The 17,226-nt window shown below is 44.2% G+C and overlaps 1 protein-coding gene across 4 annotated transcripts in view; it reads right to left on the reverse strand.

Moving 5' to 3' along the window:
• The window catches only part of ryr3 (ryanodine receptor 3), a 561,329-nt gene that overhangs the window by 346,557 nt on the left and 197,546 nt on the right, over positions 1-17,226 (reverse strand). For all 4 annotated transcript variants that reach the window (XM_070878983.1, XM_070878984.1, XM_070878982.1 and 1 more), the window contains exons 15-19: positions 15,409-15,504; positions 10,522-10,640; positions 5,563-5,696; positions 3,987-4,228; positions 1,204-1,396 (exon numbers count right to left, since the gene is read on the reverse strand). In XM_070878983.1, coding sequence (XP_070735084.1) covers positions 1,204-1,396; positions 3,987-4,228; positions 5,563-5,696; positions 10,522-10,640; positions 15,409-15,504 — 784 coding nt within the window. The remainder of the gene's footprint in view (positions 1-1,203; positions 1,397-3,986; positions 4,229-5,562; positions 5,697-10,521; positions 10,641-15,408; positions 15,505-17,226) is intronic.

Consider the following 17,226-nt stretch of genomic DNA (forward strand, 5'->3'; position numbering starts at 1 on the left):
GGACACAGCGCCTTGGTCTTGTGCCTGCTGCACAGACCTGTTCCATTGTTCAAAGTGTTCCCAAAGAATGAGCTGCGTCTGGCTGATCTGTCTTGAGCTTCTCTCAGTTTGTAGTTGATTGCTCGCATTGTGGGTTGATGAGGTGTGAACGGCCGTTCCTGTGGCCCTTGATGGCTTCTGCCTGCTGTCGAGAGCCTGTTCTCCTGGTTTTGTCTGTGTGTGGGATTAGCAGCTTGTTTAGTGCTGTGAACTTCTTGTTCCGATATTTTGTTAGTTGTCGTACCTGCATTGTAAATCAACCTCGTTTCTTCTTCCCCTACCAAGAATGTCTGAGCAACCAGTGCTGCTGCCTCTAAGGTCAGGATCTTGGTCTCTATGAGCTTTCAGAATATGCCTGCGTGGCCTATTCCTTCAATGAAAAAGTCTCTCAGCATTTCTCTCCTCAGTTCATCGGAGAACTCACATAAACTAGTCAACCTCCGAAGTTCCGCCACGAAGTTGGGTATGCTCTGGCCCACACAGTGTCTTTACTTGTAGAACCTGTGTCTGGCCATGTGTAGGATGCTCGCTGGCTTCAGGTGGTCTCTTACCAGTGTGCTCAATTCTTCAAACAACTTGCTTGCTGGTTTCTCGGGTGCCAACAGATCCTTCATTAAGGCGTATGTTTTCGAGCCACAGCTGGTCAAGAGATGGCTCTTCTCCTCTCTGCCTTATCGTCGCCTAACCAGTCTTTGGTTACAAAGCTTTGCTGGAGCCTTTCTATAAAGTCCTCCCAATTGTCTCCCGCATTGTACTTTTCATCTGATCTGTTGTTCGCCATTCTGTGGATTTTGTAATCCCGTAATTCGTCGCCATTGTAAAGTCCTGTCCCCTCAGTACAGAATCACACGAGGCATGTAGTGAAGTCAAGGTCACTCTGGACCTGCACCTTTATTTCACAGCTCTGGAATGCTGCACTTGCCTGAGACCTGTCCTTATATACCTGTCTCTTGCAAGTGCACCCCTGGTGGTAAGGTATGCTGGTGGTTACAGGTCATATCTTATTACAGTCATGTATAGCATGTTAGGATACAGTTATATATAATAATGTAAGATACATGACACCTAGTACAACTAGCGGGATTGTTTTCCTGCAGATTTTGTACTTTCAAAATCAGAATAGACATTATAGTGATAGTGGCATGATAGTGAAGATAAACTTACTTGGCACCCGCAGAAAAGCTGACCACAGGGAAGAATAGGCCATCAGTGTTAAAGCTCTCAAACATCCCTTGCACTGGCTGTCCGTTAATGCGGAAGGATATACTAGGAACACCCAAATCCAGGCAACAACTAACTACATCATCGGAGTTCAGTATATGTTGATTAGCTGATGTTACAGCTCTGGCCACTCGACCTGTTATGGATTAAATTGAACAGTACCAATTTCAAAGTGTTGATTATGCAGCATTAACACCATTATCACCAAAACATTTTATCTAGTCTACTATCAATTTTTTATTTCCATTGAAGATTGGATGAGAGGAATAAGATCAAGCAGACCTTCAGCTGCCATTTTATTGTGAAAATGTTGTAATATTTTAATTTATACCAAACAGGTATTATTTTAACAAATCTAGTCCAGCTCTTTTCACCAATTAGTAACGCACGGGCCCATGCCCAGTGACCCCAGCCAAATATGGGAACAATGATATAAGAAATCAACTGTTTAAAAGGTACAATATTTGTTGTTTGTATTTGGGGGGATGGTTGAGTGTCACAGGATAAATGCATCATGATAGCTGCCTGGGTACTTTGCACAAACTTGCACGATCCCATTTCTGTGATTGGAGACCAGATGTACATTAATAGAGTGGTGGCCCTTCCTATTCACGAATGCTGCTGGCTGGTGCCCTGATAGCTACATGTGTGCAGTCAATGTTGCCCAACTTTGAGGGAGGCCAACCATTGCTGCAAATCCCAAGCTCTCTTGTGTTGTCTGTTGAGGTCAATGGGGAAAGTGATGCATTGGTTAGCCCTAGCGAACACAACATTGGTGTCCTGCTTAATACAGTTGTGTACTGGAGACTGGGAGATGGGGGTGACTGTAGCAGACTGTGAGGAGCCAGTGGCAAAGAAGCTAAGGGCCGTGATGACTTTGGGAGCTATGGAAAAGCATGGCTCTCCGATCCATCAGACAGCAGATCCTATTGCAGGAGGCTGCAGAGTCTGCAACAACCTGCTAGAGAAGAGCAGCCTCCTTTGCACTGCCCTTCAGATAGATCCAAAAAAGTGATTATTGGATTGTACACCCTGTATGTTGGGTATGGCTACCTATGAGCATCTCTCTCCTGCTAACTTCTAATAGGGCCAGCTTCGGTTAATGCTGGTTGATGAGACTGCTGCTGATCCTCTTCCTCCATCCAAATGAAACCGGCAATAATAGCACCCGTGATAAGCAGACGGAACTTACTGAGGGCAAGTAAAGCAAAAAAATGTGCAAAAGAAGCAATCTGGAAGCTTGAAACTCTCCTGGTTCCAACTACCTACGATGAGCACCCCTTTAAAAACTGCTTCAGTAGCTTTCAGAGACCAATCCCATGAGGTTTTACCAGTGGGTTGGGTGCTGGGCAGGACTTTATAATTGCCTCATAGAGTCCCGATTGCATGAATTCATGAGGCCCCGCCATGTCTCTGATGGGCTCCTTGCTCAGTAAAAAAGCTGCGCAGGTGGGGGTGAAGGCAACGGGAATGGAGCGCTAAGTACTCTGCAGAAGGTACTTAACCACCCGCATGCCTCTTTTTGATTTTCCACAAAATAATGAGGCATTCCTCCTGCCTGGTTAAGGCCAGGGTGCAATGTTCCAAAACTGTGACATTAAAAAGGTACTGATTACTTATCTCCAGTTTGATAGCAGTTAGATGACAACTAATTCTCATTTCAGTTTTACAAGTATATAGGGTTGAATTTTCACTTTGGCGAGTGCATAATACTGGCGGGATCGGACCGACCGGCCATTATACATTCCGCCTGATTTTTTCCTTCCGTTGAAGTCCTTACTTTTTGTTGAACATTTAATTTTAATCCTACATTGATCGAATTGTGCCAAATACCAGCTGGCACAAAGGGCAAAACTACAACTTTTTCTCTCCAACACAAACATTGTGGTCCCAGAATTCTTGGGGACTTCTCCATCAGCACAAGTGCGGCAGAGCAGAACCCCCACCTGCTCTGACTCTAAACTGGAGGTCCCATCCCATATTCCAGGGATCGGGTCACTTGCATGGCCAAGGTGGATGTATCACACCGGCAAGAGTGCATCAGTGGTGTCTGCTCTAAACTGCCAGCAAAATATTGGAGCACCACCGTGCTGCTCTGATTTTGGTGAGTCCCAACGGAGCATTGAAGAAGCTCCTCTTCCGATTTTCACCTCCCAGTAAAGCTTGCAGGTCTCTTGGAAAATATAATCAATGTCCTCTGGGAATGATTAACTTTCCCTAGCAAAGGCTTAGGGTCCTTTTACAGTCTTGAATGAGACTCATACCGCATCTCAGCTGGCATTCGTTCCGCTGAGACCCACAGGGCCAGGGAAGCTCACAATCTCCCCCAGATGTGGGGGGAAGTGGGCACCTTACCGGAATTTAATGGGCCAATCTAAAGAGGGTACAATTCCAGCACATCCGTGTTCTACTGCAGATTCCTTCCCCCTCTTGCATGGAATGAGGTTTACTGCCCACTCTGACCCTAGGAATTCAGGGGCCAAGGATTTTTTGTGAAATATAAACTATCCTGACACAAATGAAACATAATAGTGACTACAAAGTGTACATGAAAGATATCAAGGACCTTTCTGTTTTATCAAAAAAAAATCCTTAGTGATTACAATTGAATTATTAAGTAATAAGCATTCTTTTTATCAAAATACTGAGTAGAAGGAAATATTCGTTATAAATAAAATTAGTATTTTCTTTTTACATAGCCAAGATATTTTTGTGCCGTTACAAACCTGACCACAAACGAAGTCCATCAAATCCATAGGAATACAAATCGTCTCCTACTCCATTACCTCCCCATCCCTCCCCACCTCCGGGATAGGGAGCGTAGCCCTTCGCAGATGCCCAGCCGACACGTAAGTGAATAGGATCCGCAGTCAAAAAGTGATTGACCTGATCAACAACCAGCTCATAATACCATTTCTTGTATTGGGCTGATCCTTCACTCGTTCCCAAGAAAATGTTAGGCCTTATGCTGTTTTAAAAAAAAAAGAAGAATCAGCATAAATTGGTTATCAATATTATAGTTAGTTAAAGACCTTTTATGAACTGATAGATAAGATTCAAAGTTGAATTATAAATGTTACCTTCCATAGTTTCTTTAATGTAATGTATATTTTAATGAGCCACCATTCACCCACTCACTCATTGTTGGAGTATTGTAAGGAGGGAACAATAGCATATTGGTTATGTTACTGAATTAGTAACTCAGAGGCCTGGACTAATAATCCAGAGACATGAATTAAAATCTCACCATGGCAGCTGGGGAATTTAAATTCAGTTAATTAAATCTGGGAATAAAAAGCTAGTATCAGTAAATGTGGCCATGAGACTACTGGATTCTCATTAAAAACCCATCTGGTTCACGTGGGGAGGTAAATCTGCCGTCTTTACCCGGTCTGGCCGATGTGTGACTCCAGACCCACAGCAATGTAGTTGACTCTTAACTGCCCTCTGAAATGGTCTAGCAAGCCACTCAGTTGTACCAAAGAACAGCCGCTCACCGAAGGCAGCTCATCACCACATACCCAAGGGCAATTAGGGATGTTCAATAAATGCTGGCTTTGCCAGCAACGCCCACATCCCATGAAATACATTTAAAAAAGCCAATTTTAACCATGACAGTCCAGCGGCAGTGGGGTGGTTAATATTTATTCCTCTCAGCTGCTGTGAGTTCTACTGGGGCCTTTAATGGGTATAGCCCAGAAACTTGCCCTGGCAGTCCCCCTTGACACAGGATTGGGGGGGGGAGGGAAGAGCAGGAAATCTGCTCATGGGCCCCCTCTGATTGGAAAATGGCTGGACCAAAGAAATCTTTGACAGAAGATCCACCCCAGTTGTGACTAGGCCTGAATCAGAATTGCGGGCCCTTAATTTCAATTTTAAGTGCTCTATTTTAAGTAAAATGACAAGCGTGATAACAATTTCGTGAGATTTCTTTCAGTGGGCTCAAACCACTGAAAATGATATTACACATACTGCAAAGAAATATCATTATTTCAAAGCATGTAATCCAATACCGTGGTCAGAATGGTATTGGAGCTTCACTGATCCTCACTAAAGCTAAATATCAGAACCATGGGGCAGACAGACCGTACATATTATAGAGCAGCACATCTACTTCCCACTGGCACTGATCATGGAGTGAAAGCAATATTCTAATCAGATGTTCACCATTTATTGTGGTCCGAACTCAGCAAAGATCTGTGGAGGTGAGGGCCCTGATAAGTAGGGAAAAATATATTTTTTTAAATCTGTTAATCATTATCAGTTTTTCGGTTAAAGATAAACTAGAATAATTCACATTACCTTGTTACATCGTTAACTAAGCGAGTTTGCAAAAGTAAATCATGACGAGGTAGTAGATTGTCACAGATCAGATTCTGATTAACTCGTATAGCAACACCATTGCACACACAAAGGGAGTACAGCAGGTCCAGCACCTAAACACAGTAATGCACAAGTCATGGTTTAAACGGTATGAGAGAATAGTGTTGAGGAGTTACAATGCGTATAAATATTACAGAACTATTATAGGAAAGAAATGCCAGATACATAGTTTGGTCGCAAAAGCGTGCACTATGAAATACTTACTCACACAACCTGGTCCCAAACTTAACCTTAAATGTTTCTGATCTATAGTTAAATTGCTCTAGCTATTTGTCAGTTGACTAAAGCAGAATGCTCCACAGAAAGGAAACATCCTGGGTCGATTTTATCCTACCCCATCTGGTGGGAATGGAGTGGGGGGTGGGCGGTCTGCCCTGTTCCCGTCGGATTCTCGCTGACCACTATTTTAATGGCTCACTGCAGTTAGGCGGCTGAGGTGCCCATCAGAAGCAAGCAGGAGCCCCTTGAATTAATGCAAATCAGGGGTCTTATTACATCAATGGGACCCCGCTTTACATTTTAACCCGGGCTTGAGCAGGGAAGATGCCGCAGCTTTCCTGCCCGGTGAAGGCAGGTCGGTAGTTGTTGGGAAGGATGAAGAGGTTCTCCAAGGTAACGTGCTCCCCCAAACCCCGAAAGGAAAATCACGGCTTCCTCAACATAGACTCCTCCCCTTCCCGAAACGTCCTCTCCACGATTTACCTGCTTGTTGGCGAGCTTGCCTTTACTATTGGCTGGCACCCTCTGGCTGCCTGAACTTCCACTCCAGCCCGCCAGCCAGCTGCTGTTTTCCACCTGTTTCGGGCAGGCAGCTGATCGGCAGGTTTCAGCTGAGGCCTGGGATTTAATATCACCTGGGCCTTAAATTTATGCCTGCAAGTATGTTTTGCACTCGCCCTGCCCATCTGAAATCCGCTGGGGGTTAAAATTGATCCCATCTCCAAAAGGTAAAATTGGTAGGGAGACCCATCATACCCAGCTAGTTACATTCCTGTTGGTTGCTACAGAGCGACAATAAACTGCCCAACCCTCCCATCTGAAGAATAGTTTTTTAAAAAAATTGGAAAGCTATAAGAAGTGGATGACAAGAAACTGTATGGTGCACTGAATTAAACACTGCCCTTTCACTTCTGGGAACTGGGTTCAAATCCAGCCCAGACTGATGGGATGACAGAGCTCTGGAGTAGGATCCCATGTGAAAAGTGTTTCAATCCAGTGGCTAGTGGGTATAGGCCTTTGGCACAAAACCATACCTAATTCTACATTAATTGCCAATCTCACACAAAGAGAATGACTGTGACGGCAAGTGGAAAAAATAGCACAGAGGTGCGGTTGGGGCTATTCTTTGTGCTTGGTGTTGAGGGTAGGGGCAGCAAACAGGGAGCGTTATTCTGAATCTGGCTGTGCTATATCCGACATGGGAATGCTTGAAGTAGGAAGTGTTCCATTTACCAGCACTAACATCCCTCATTTTCATAAGCATGAAGGCTGCTCCTCAAATTCTGGTTGCACTTCAGTCCCACGCTTCTGATCTTTGGGCATCCTGTGCGGAGGGGAGCGAGCAGGTCGGAAGGCCTCCTCGTAGGATTACTCCTGGGCATGGCCAAGGTGGCCATTAACCGGTCCAGGCAGCAGGTGGTCAAGGGAGTCGTTCAGTCTAACTGCCTGCCTCTCTTCCATGGTTAGATTCAAGCCAGGGTGTCTCTGGAGATGGAGCATGCGGTGTCCACCGGTACGCTCGCGGCCTTCCGCAAGAGGTGGGCACCGGAGGGACTGGAGTGCATCATCACCTCCGGCAACCAAATTTTAATTTGACTGTTTATTGTTTAAAAAGTTTTATTGGTTAATTTGTCAGTTCTAGTGCCCCTTTAATAAGAGGGTATTTGATGTAGAGGTTCAACTAAAATAGTTGAAAGAAGGAGACATTCAGAAAGCAATTTAAAAAATACATCAAGAAGAAAAAATACAATCGACAAATTCTAACTTGGAACTGTTACTGGAGAAAACTGCTCAGTATACAAAACCATTTTAATTTGCATTGCATTTTACATAAGAACATAAGAAATAGAAGCAGTAGTAGACCCTTTGGTCCTTCGAGCCTTTTCCACCATTCTACCTCAACTCCACTTGCCTGCACTATCCCCATATTCCTTGATTCCCTTAATATCCAAAAATCTATTGATCTCTGTCTTGAATATACGCAACGACTGGGTTTCCACATCCCTCTGGGGTAGAGAATTCCAATGATTCACAACCCTCTGAGTGAAAACATTTCTCCTCATCTCAGTCCTAAATGGCTGACCCCTTATTCTGAGACTGTGACCCCCTGGTTCTAGACTTCCCATCCAGAGGAAACATCCTCCCGGCATCTATCCTGTCAAGCCCTGTAAGAATTTTCTATGTTTCAATGAGATCGCCTCTCATTCTTCTAAACTCTATAGAGAATATAGTCCGAATCTCCTCAATCTCTCCTGACAATCCCCCCAACCCAGGAATCAGTCTGGTGAACCTTTGTTGCACTCCCTCGATGGCAAGTATATCCTTCTTTAGATTTTCCATATCTATAGCTGATCTTCAGAGTATAGAGGACACATGGCATATACAGCATCAATATATAATGTGGCTGCTAATCAACTTATTGATATAATAAAATAATAATCAAATTAATTAAGTACAACCATTGCAACTACTATTAGGACATTTTTTTTTAGAAAACATAAAACATTTTAACTGGGAGATATTTCCAGCAGTTCAGTATTGTCAGTTGAAAAAATATATATATTTATTTTAGACTTCAAATGTAAACAAATTAATAGTCTTGAAAAAAAGTACAATTTAATACCATCTAACCAAGAAACATGCAATTCCTCACAGCAAACGGTTTGAAACAACATTGTCTGCTTTTATCACCTTGATCATCTATAGGTCTTATACTTTATAGAATGGCTTCTTAAGAGTGCTCATCCTGGCACGACGCAACCCTTTACTTTAAGGCAGATGGAGGGCTGCAAATTATCAAGGTCTCAAAAATACATGAGCTTTCTCTCCCAGTGTAAGTGTTGAAATGTGCCCACCAGCATCCTCCATACCTCACCCTGCAAAATATCCAGGACTTCATTTGCATTTTAATGGACTACAACCATGAAACTAGGGTTACATCTTGGGTGCTCACCAGTGCATGGGGAGCAGGTAACGTGGCAACTGCTTTTTCCTAAGTTGGCAGCCCTGGCACATGCAGAATTTTTTCGAAGATCAATCGTCTCCCTTTACAAAAAGGCCAATTGTCTCCCAATGCCAACAGTTTTCTCAGTGGTATCGGCCAGGATCCAAGCCTGGACCCACAGATGTGCCCACATCCGCCATGCCAAGGACCAGGTATATCGGCTTTTCCATGAAACCCAGGCCGATGACAAAGAAACTGGTTGACTGGGAACTTCTACCACCCGCCATTTATCAGGGGTCAAGTTTGTGGCAGAGGGAGGAGGTTCCATCCCAAAAACGCCCTCCACCCTCCCTCCTTAAATTATAAACAGAAGCCAGGACCCAGCTTATCTGGAAGTGGACCACTAGGTTATTGATTGGTGGCCCACTTGTTTAAAGGCATTTCAAATTTCATTCATATTTGATAACCTGGAAAGTAATTTAAATTTTTCCACTGAGAGGGCTTTGAAAAAGTGCACTGAGATTCCTGGTGGCATTATGTATATGAAATAATTTTGTTCCTAAATAAAATAATTATATTAATGACAGTCAATTCTATCCACAGTCAATTTCTTCAACACTACAGGGTAATAGGCTAAGAATGTATGCAGGTAATTTCAAAAATGATTTAAAATATTTGAGTAACATTATATCCAAAAGTAATATGAGCTAGAAAGCGTTTCCTGTTTCACTTCAGTATACTGTGAGAGTCTTTAACCTAGAGTTTTCTTTTTTCAAAAGTTATATATTATATAGGTCAACTTGGCCTCAGAATCTACACTCATTCAAGCGTAACCCCGCTGTAATTTCAGTAGGAGTACATCCGGACAGCCAGAAACTAGGCCACGACTTAAGGTCCTGGCTCAGTGCCGAAGTTTTCCTGACTGGCCCATTGACAGGGAGGGCCCAGAGCTGGGGCACGAACTCCAAATATCCTTGGATCTTGTGTATGGTCGGTTGATGCATACTTCAACATGGATGGAAATGGGGCCCACCTGGAGGTTCAGGCTAGATCGTGGCCTCGACCCCCCCGGAAGGGCAGGTTAATTTTTCTTTAAATTATTTTTCCAATGGGAGAAACTTTAGTTTGCTTCTGGAACCACGACACTATCCTCCTAGACTGGGTATCTATGCCACATTTTCCAACTTGTTTTATATGGCAGACGGCCAACATATGCCCCTAATGGCACATGCACCCATTATTTTTAAGCTAATTAGGCATCTCCGCTCCACGCCCCCGCCCCCCCCCACCCCACCACCCCCACCTCCATCTCGGAATGTTTGCCAGGTTCAGTGATGGATAGTTATGGTGGGTACCGTCGCAGCATAAGTACCAGGATCACTGTCCCTCGGATTTCTAGGCCCATATTCCCAAGTCAGATATGCAAAGTTAAACATTTATATTTTCTATTGCTAATTCAAATAAGCCAATGTCAGCAATCTGCAGAAAAAATATTATCTATTTATAACTTCTACTTAAACGTAAGTTGATCCATCATTTTGCTTCTCAAGCCTCTTCTGTAGTGCTATGCCTTAAACATCCATTTTGACTTGGTAACATATTTTTGTCTCCAAAGGCAGTTTTATGTTAATCTATAGCAGCAAAATATTTATTTTACATTCATATATTGTTAATTACGGACTATCAACATGCATTTCCTACTACCTTGTACACACCTTGTGATTGCGTCCATGTTTATCCAGTAACGAAATAATAGATTTGATGTGCTCTTCTTTGATCACATTGAGGGCCTCTGGACTTTCAATCAAAATGCAATGCAATACTTCTAGGATACCTACATCAAAAACACAATTTGACATGGTATGAAAATCAGGTATTTTAAAATGACACTGCAAATCTCTACATCATGCACTTAACATAGAAACATAGAAAATAGATGCAGAAGTAGGCCATTTGGCCCTTCGAGCCTGCACCACCATTCAATGAGTTCATGACTGAACATGCAACTTCAGTACCCCATTCCTGCTTTCTCGCCATACCCTTTGATCCCCCTAATAGTAAGGACTACATCTAACTCCTTTTTAAATATATTTAGTGAATTGGCCTCAACTACTTTCTGTGGTAGAGAATTCCACAGGTTCACCACTCTCTGGGTGAAGAAGTTTCTCCTCATCTCAGTACTAAATGGCTTACCCCTTATGCTTAAACTGTGACCCCTGGTTCTGGACTTCCCCAACATTGGGAGCATTCTTCCTGCATCTAACCTGTTTAAACCCGTCAGAATTTTAAACGTTTCTATGAGATCCCCTCTCATCCTTCTGAACTCCAATGAATACAAGCCCAGTTGATTCAGTCTTTCTTGATATGTCAGTCCCGCCATCCCGGGAATCAGTCTGGTGAACCTTCGCTGCACTCCCTCAATAGCAAGAATGTCCTTCCTCAAGTTAGGAGACCAAAACTGTACACAATACTCCAGGTGTGGCCAATGTCCTTCCTCAAGTTAGGAGACCAAAACTGTACACAATACTCCAGGTGTGGCCTCACCAAGGCCCTGTACAACTGTAGTAACACCTCCCTGCCCCTGTACTCAATTCCCCTCGCTATGAAGGCCACCATGCCATTTGCTTTCTTAACCGCCTGCTGTACCTGCATGCCAACCTTCAATGACTAATGTACAATGACACCCAGGTCTCGTTGCACCGCCCCTTTTCCTAATCTGTCACCATTCAGATAATAGTCTGTCTCTCTGTTTTTACCATAAATATCAATTCTGAATTTAGTAATCAATTTACGAGATTACATTTGATCATTTTCTTTTCCCCAGGTTTTTTGCCTGGGAGATGAGAAAGCAAAGCTTAAATGCTTTTTCATTTATTTACAAAAATTGACTATTTGTATAGATGAGCAAAATGCACATGTTGTATAAATTATTTTGATTGTTAACTAAATAACCAGTTAATATGTTTTTGGTGGTTTTGTTTGAGGGAGAAATGTTGGCCGTGACATCTCCCTGCCCTTCTTAGTATCATGGGACCTTTAATATGCACCTAAGCCACCTGGATACCAGACAGGGCATCCATACAAGAGCCTGTCCCAGGGACAGCACCTCCAACAACACAACATTGCCCCAAATCCTGGAGTCGGACACATGTGGAAAAAAATTCATTTTTCACTTACAGGAAGTGCATGCCATGTGCAAGACTCTAAATATTATACAGATGGAGGTAGATGAATAACCCAATGGCTCCAACATACAGGCTTACAAACAGGTCATTCTTGTTAAATTTTTTTATATTTAGTAACTTCCCATTGCATACCATCCATTTAGGTACAAAACCTCCCTGCTTTTTATCACTGAGTGTTATATTTGCTTCATTACCACATGCATAGTAGCCTATTGGCAGATTAACCTTTGTATCTCAAGTTACTCATTTTAAGTACAGTTCTAAGGTGTGGACTGTTTGCAGTGCTGGAGACTTTAGGGGCTGGATTTTCCAGTCCTTTGTGCTCTGGGTTTCGTCCAGGAGCGGCGTTAAAGGCAGCGTTCAGGTCTCTTGCGCCCCGTCGTGATCCTCTGGTCGGGTTTTGCGGCGACGCTGAGTAGCACCACTGGGAAGAGCTGCTCAGGACGTGCAATGCCTCTTGTTGCAACACCAGCAGTACTTTGAACTTTTGCCCGATGCGTCTGCCGGAAAGTGCACCCGAAATGACCGCCTGGAAAATCAGTGCAGTCCAGCATAGCCGGTGGTGCAGATGAAGGTAAAGTACTCCAAAGGTAAGTGCGAGTGTTTGTTCTTTTAATTTTTTTTAGCGATTTGTGTTGTGGTAGCGTGGGCAATGTTTTGGGAATGTTTTTTGTTTTTCTTTTCAGGTTTCCCCCCTCTACCCCCCCAGGCCTCTCTCGGAGCGCACACAGCTTGGCACTTTAGTTCGCGAGTTTCCCATCCTTGTGCCACAAAATGTGTACAACACCTCCCTTCGCGCTGCACCCTGGTGCAGGGCCCAGATGCCGAAACTTCCTTACCAAAGCACAAACTATTCCCGTCCAGTAACTTTCCCACCCCACCTCCATTTTCACCCTGAAAACCAAAAAGTCTAAAATCCAGCCCTAGATCTTTGAAATCTAGTTAGACGTGAAAAAAAGCTGCATCTCATGTTGCCAGGGAGATGTGCAGTAGGATTAAAACCTTACTCCAGTTGCAGTATCATACAGACATGAAACACAAGGCCAACAGATTGCGTTTCTATAACATTAGGAAAGCATTAGAAAGGGGATCAGGGACGATTGCATTGCGAAGTTTGCTCTGGAATGCAATGCATACCAGATTTGTCTAGTATGAATGACACAATATAAACACTGTATAAGGATATGAAAGATTAGGCTGGAACTGTTTGTTAAAGAGTTGTAACAAATTAGCCTACTTATTCAAGTAATTGAACAACAATATGGTGGTATGGTGGTATACCAATGGAAGCTTCTCATATTCTTCTGTGTCCACAAAATGTATTTATACTTCAAAACATTCCATGGGCCAAAATTCCACAGGGCTGCTATGGCAGCAGAAATGTGGTAGAATGCAACCCCAGTCACCTTTGCAATAAACCATAGGCCCTGCTCCAAATTGCGGGTAGAGGGTCATTTGTATAGTTGGGCTGGGCTGCTGTCAACTGCAAGAGCTCGAGTGACACAAGCCCCAATCTGGCCTTTGTAAACCTTAGTGGCCCACAACTGCTCTGCCTGCATTTAGAGTCTTAGGCTCCATTATCCGCTTGGCAGAAGATAATCGATCCCCTATGGGGTTGGTCCGGGTAAGGTTTGGGGCCTTCAAAAGGCCTGAGAAGGACTCGCAGCAGCTCTCAGTTTAGGGTTCCCAAGCCTCCCGGTTTCAGCTGGAGTCTACCGAAATCGAGGGTTCCTCTCCTGAAAGTTGCTGTTGGCAACTTGGGAGAAAAGTTTGTTGTATCGGCAGTTTGCACGTGTGTCGGTGCTGCAGTCTGTCATGGTGAATGAACTCTGGGGACACTGCTCTACCTCCCCTTCAGTTTGCATTCGGGTGCCAGGGGCACGAGGCTGGCTCCACGATGTAATTTCCCACCTCTGTCCCAGTGACATCACTCCCACTGCTGCAAAGAGGTGGCACCAGTCGAGATCAACTGATGGTCAGAAGGCAAGGGGAGCTCGGGAGTCAGGGGGAGCTTGGGATTCCGGAGTGGGGTGTGCTCGGGAATCTAGAAAAAAGGATATAGGGGATCACAAGGAAAGAGAGAGACTGGGGAATGAGGGATCTCAGGTGGAGAGGTGGAGATTGGGTAATGAGGGCTTGAGGGAGATGGAGACTGGGGAATGGGGGCTTGGGGGAGATGGAGACTGGGGAATGGGGCTTTGGGGGAGATGGAGATTGGGTAATGGGGTCTTGAGGGAGATGGAGACTGGGGAATGGGGGTTTGTGGGGGAACAGAGACTGGGGAAGGGGGTCTTGGGGGAGATGTGGACTGAAGAATGGGGGCTTGGGGTAGAGATGGAGACTGGGGAATGGGGGCTTGGGAGAGAGATGGAGACTGGGGAATGGGGGCTTGGGGGAGAGATGGAGACTGGGGAATGGGGGCTTGGAGTAAATGGAGACTGGGGAATGGGAGCTTGGGGTAGGTGGAGACTGGGGAATGGGGGCTTGGGGGAGAGATGGAGACTGGAGAATGGGGGCTTGGGGGAGGGGGAGACTGGGGAATGGGGGCTTGGGAGAGAGATGGAGACTGGGGAATGGGGGCTTGGAGTAGATGGAGACTGGGGAATGGGAGCTTGGGGAGGTGGAGACTGGGGAATGGGGGCTTGGGGGAGGTGGAGACTGGGGAATGGGGGCTTAGGGTAGTTGGAGACTGGGGAATGGGGGCTTGAGGGAGATGGAGACAGGGGAATGGGGGCTTGGGGGAGGTGGAAACTGGGGAATGGGGGATCATGGAGAAAGATGGAGACTGGGGAATGGGGGCATGTGAGGGGGAGATAGAGACTGGGAAATGGGTGCTGGGGGGGCTAAGAGATGGAGACTGGGGAATGGGGGGGGGGTGGAGAGCTGGAGACTAAGGAATAGGGCTTGGGTTGAGAGGAAGACTGGGGAATGGGGGCTTGTGGGAGAGGTGGAAATGGGGAACTGGGGCTTGTGATCAGGAGTCATGTGATCAGGCTTCATGAGGTCAGAATATCGCGTGATCAAACCTCCAGGAATGCCTCTAATCAGAGTTGCCAATCCTATCTCAGCTATGGCCTTAGAAGGGTATAATGGCTGAAATTGCTGGGGTAGCCTGATAACTCCCATGACATGCCCCTTTGACATACGGGAGGTGGAGGAAGATCTGCCTATGCTCCTCTTCTTCCCAACCTACTGGAAAATCACTGGAGTGAAAAAATAGGGCAGAATCCCAGCAGAACCCAATTCCATCAGATCGTATGCCTACACTTCACCCTGGATCCGGGCTAATATTTCAGTACACATAATACTAAAATAAAGTGGAATTATAATAATATTTTCTTATTAAATATTGTTTTTAAAATTGCTATTCGAGTATGATGGTGTTTTTTTTCCAAACCCAAATAAAAAATATATTACCTGATGAAGATTCCAGTCTGTCTAATTTATTGACCAACCAATCTAAGTTTTTCGAAAACTTGGCACAGTTCTTACGGTTACCACGTATCAAGGCAGCTGGAGAGATTAAGCACAATGTAACAGAATTGGACATGCAAAGAAAAGCACACTTCAAATCCTCAAAAGCTCATAAAAGCTCATAACACTACAACAAATTACATATAATTACATAAAATGTGCAGTACAGAAGCAGGCCAGTTGGCTCAACTAATCTATGCTGGTGTTTATGCTCCATATGAGCCTCTTCCCACCCTATTAGCGTATCCTTCTATTCCTTTCTCCCTCATGTGTTTATCTAGCTTCCACTTAAATTTATCTATGCTATTTGCCTCAACTGCTCCTTGTGGTAGTGCATTCCACATTCTAACCACTCTCTGGGTAAAGAGGTTTCTCCTGAACTCCCTATTGGACTATCTTATATTTATGGCCCCTAGTTTTGTCTATCAGATCACCTCACAGCCTTCTCTTTTCTGGAGAAAAGAACCTCAGTCTTCAGTCTTTCCTGATAGGTAGAACCTCTTAATTCTGGTATCTTCTTTGTAAATAATTTTTGCACCTGCGCTAGTGCCTCTATATCCTTTTTATAAAATGGAGACCATAACTATGCACAGTACTTTAAGTGGGGTCTAAATAAGGTTCTATACAGGTTCATCATAACTTCTCTGCTTTTCAATTCTATCCCTCTAGAAATGAAGACCGATGTTTTGTTTGCCTTTTCTATGGCCTTTTCTGTGGCTTTATTAACCTGTGTGGTTACTTTTTATGATTTGTGAATCTTACACCTAGATCCCTTTGCTCCTCTATCCCATTTAGACTCTTATTTCCCAAGGAGTATAGGGCCTCCTTATTCCTCCTACCAAAATACACCACCTCAGACTTATCTATATCAAAATTAATTTGTCAATTGCATGTCAATTCTGCAAGTTTATTAATGTCTTCTTGTATTTTGTCACAGTCTTCCTTAGTATTAATTATATTCCCCAGGTATGGGATCTAGGTATGTAAAAACAATCCATTCACAAACTATAAATTGACTCCTTAGATTAATTAATTTGAAGCTTCCAATTATCATATTATTTTAATTTCATATTATTGTTATAATTTTCATTTTGCTGTTTTCCATTGAAACACTAATTTCTTTGAGAGTTTACACTACCATATACTGTAACATGCTAATTCAAGAAAATGGAAGTGATTCGATTTTTCTACGATAAAACACAAAATTAAATCAATGTTAACATTCTCCTTTACATTATTTTCAGTCAACTACCACATCTGGGGGCCGAAATTGGTGAAGGCCAAGGCCCGCCCAAAGGACTGCCGATGGCCACTGATGGTCTGGAAGATTCCTCTAAAAGAGGCGGCAGTACCGCCCGGTGACCAAACAATAGCTTACGCCATCAATCTGGGCGGAAGCTCTCAATCTTGGCGGGAAAGACTCTTGCCGCCCAAGTGCCGCCGAGGATGGAGTCGGGCCCAGGGAGGGTGGAAGACCTGCAAATAAAAATCATGGCAAACAAAAAAAACCCCACAGGAACACCTTCAGGGGACCCCATCCAGGTCAGTCGCTGCAAAAAATGTTTTAAAATTATGGTCACTAATCATTTTTTTCCGTTCTTCATGCCTACCGTCAGGGTTAGAACAGCCTCCACACAACGGTCTTTCCCCCTGCTGGAACCGACTCCCGCCCGCACCAATCTGGCAGTTTGGCAGGCGGGAGGCTACTTACGCTACTTGGCCGCCAGAGGACGTCAGTAGGCGGTTCCCGGCGGTATTCCC

This window comes from Pristiophorus japonicus, chromosome 4 (genome assembly GCF_044704955.1).
Source record: "Pristiophorus japonicus isolate sPriJap1 chromosome 4, sPriJap1.hap1, whole genome shotgun sequence".
NCBI classification, from domain to species: Eukaryota; Metazoa; Chordata; class Chondrichthyes; family Pristiophoridae; genus Pristiophorus; species Pristiophorus japonicus.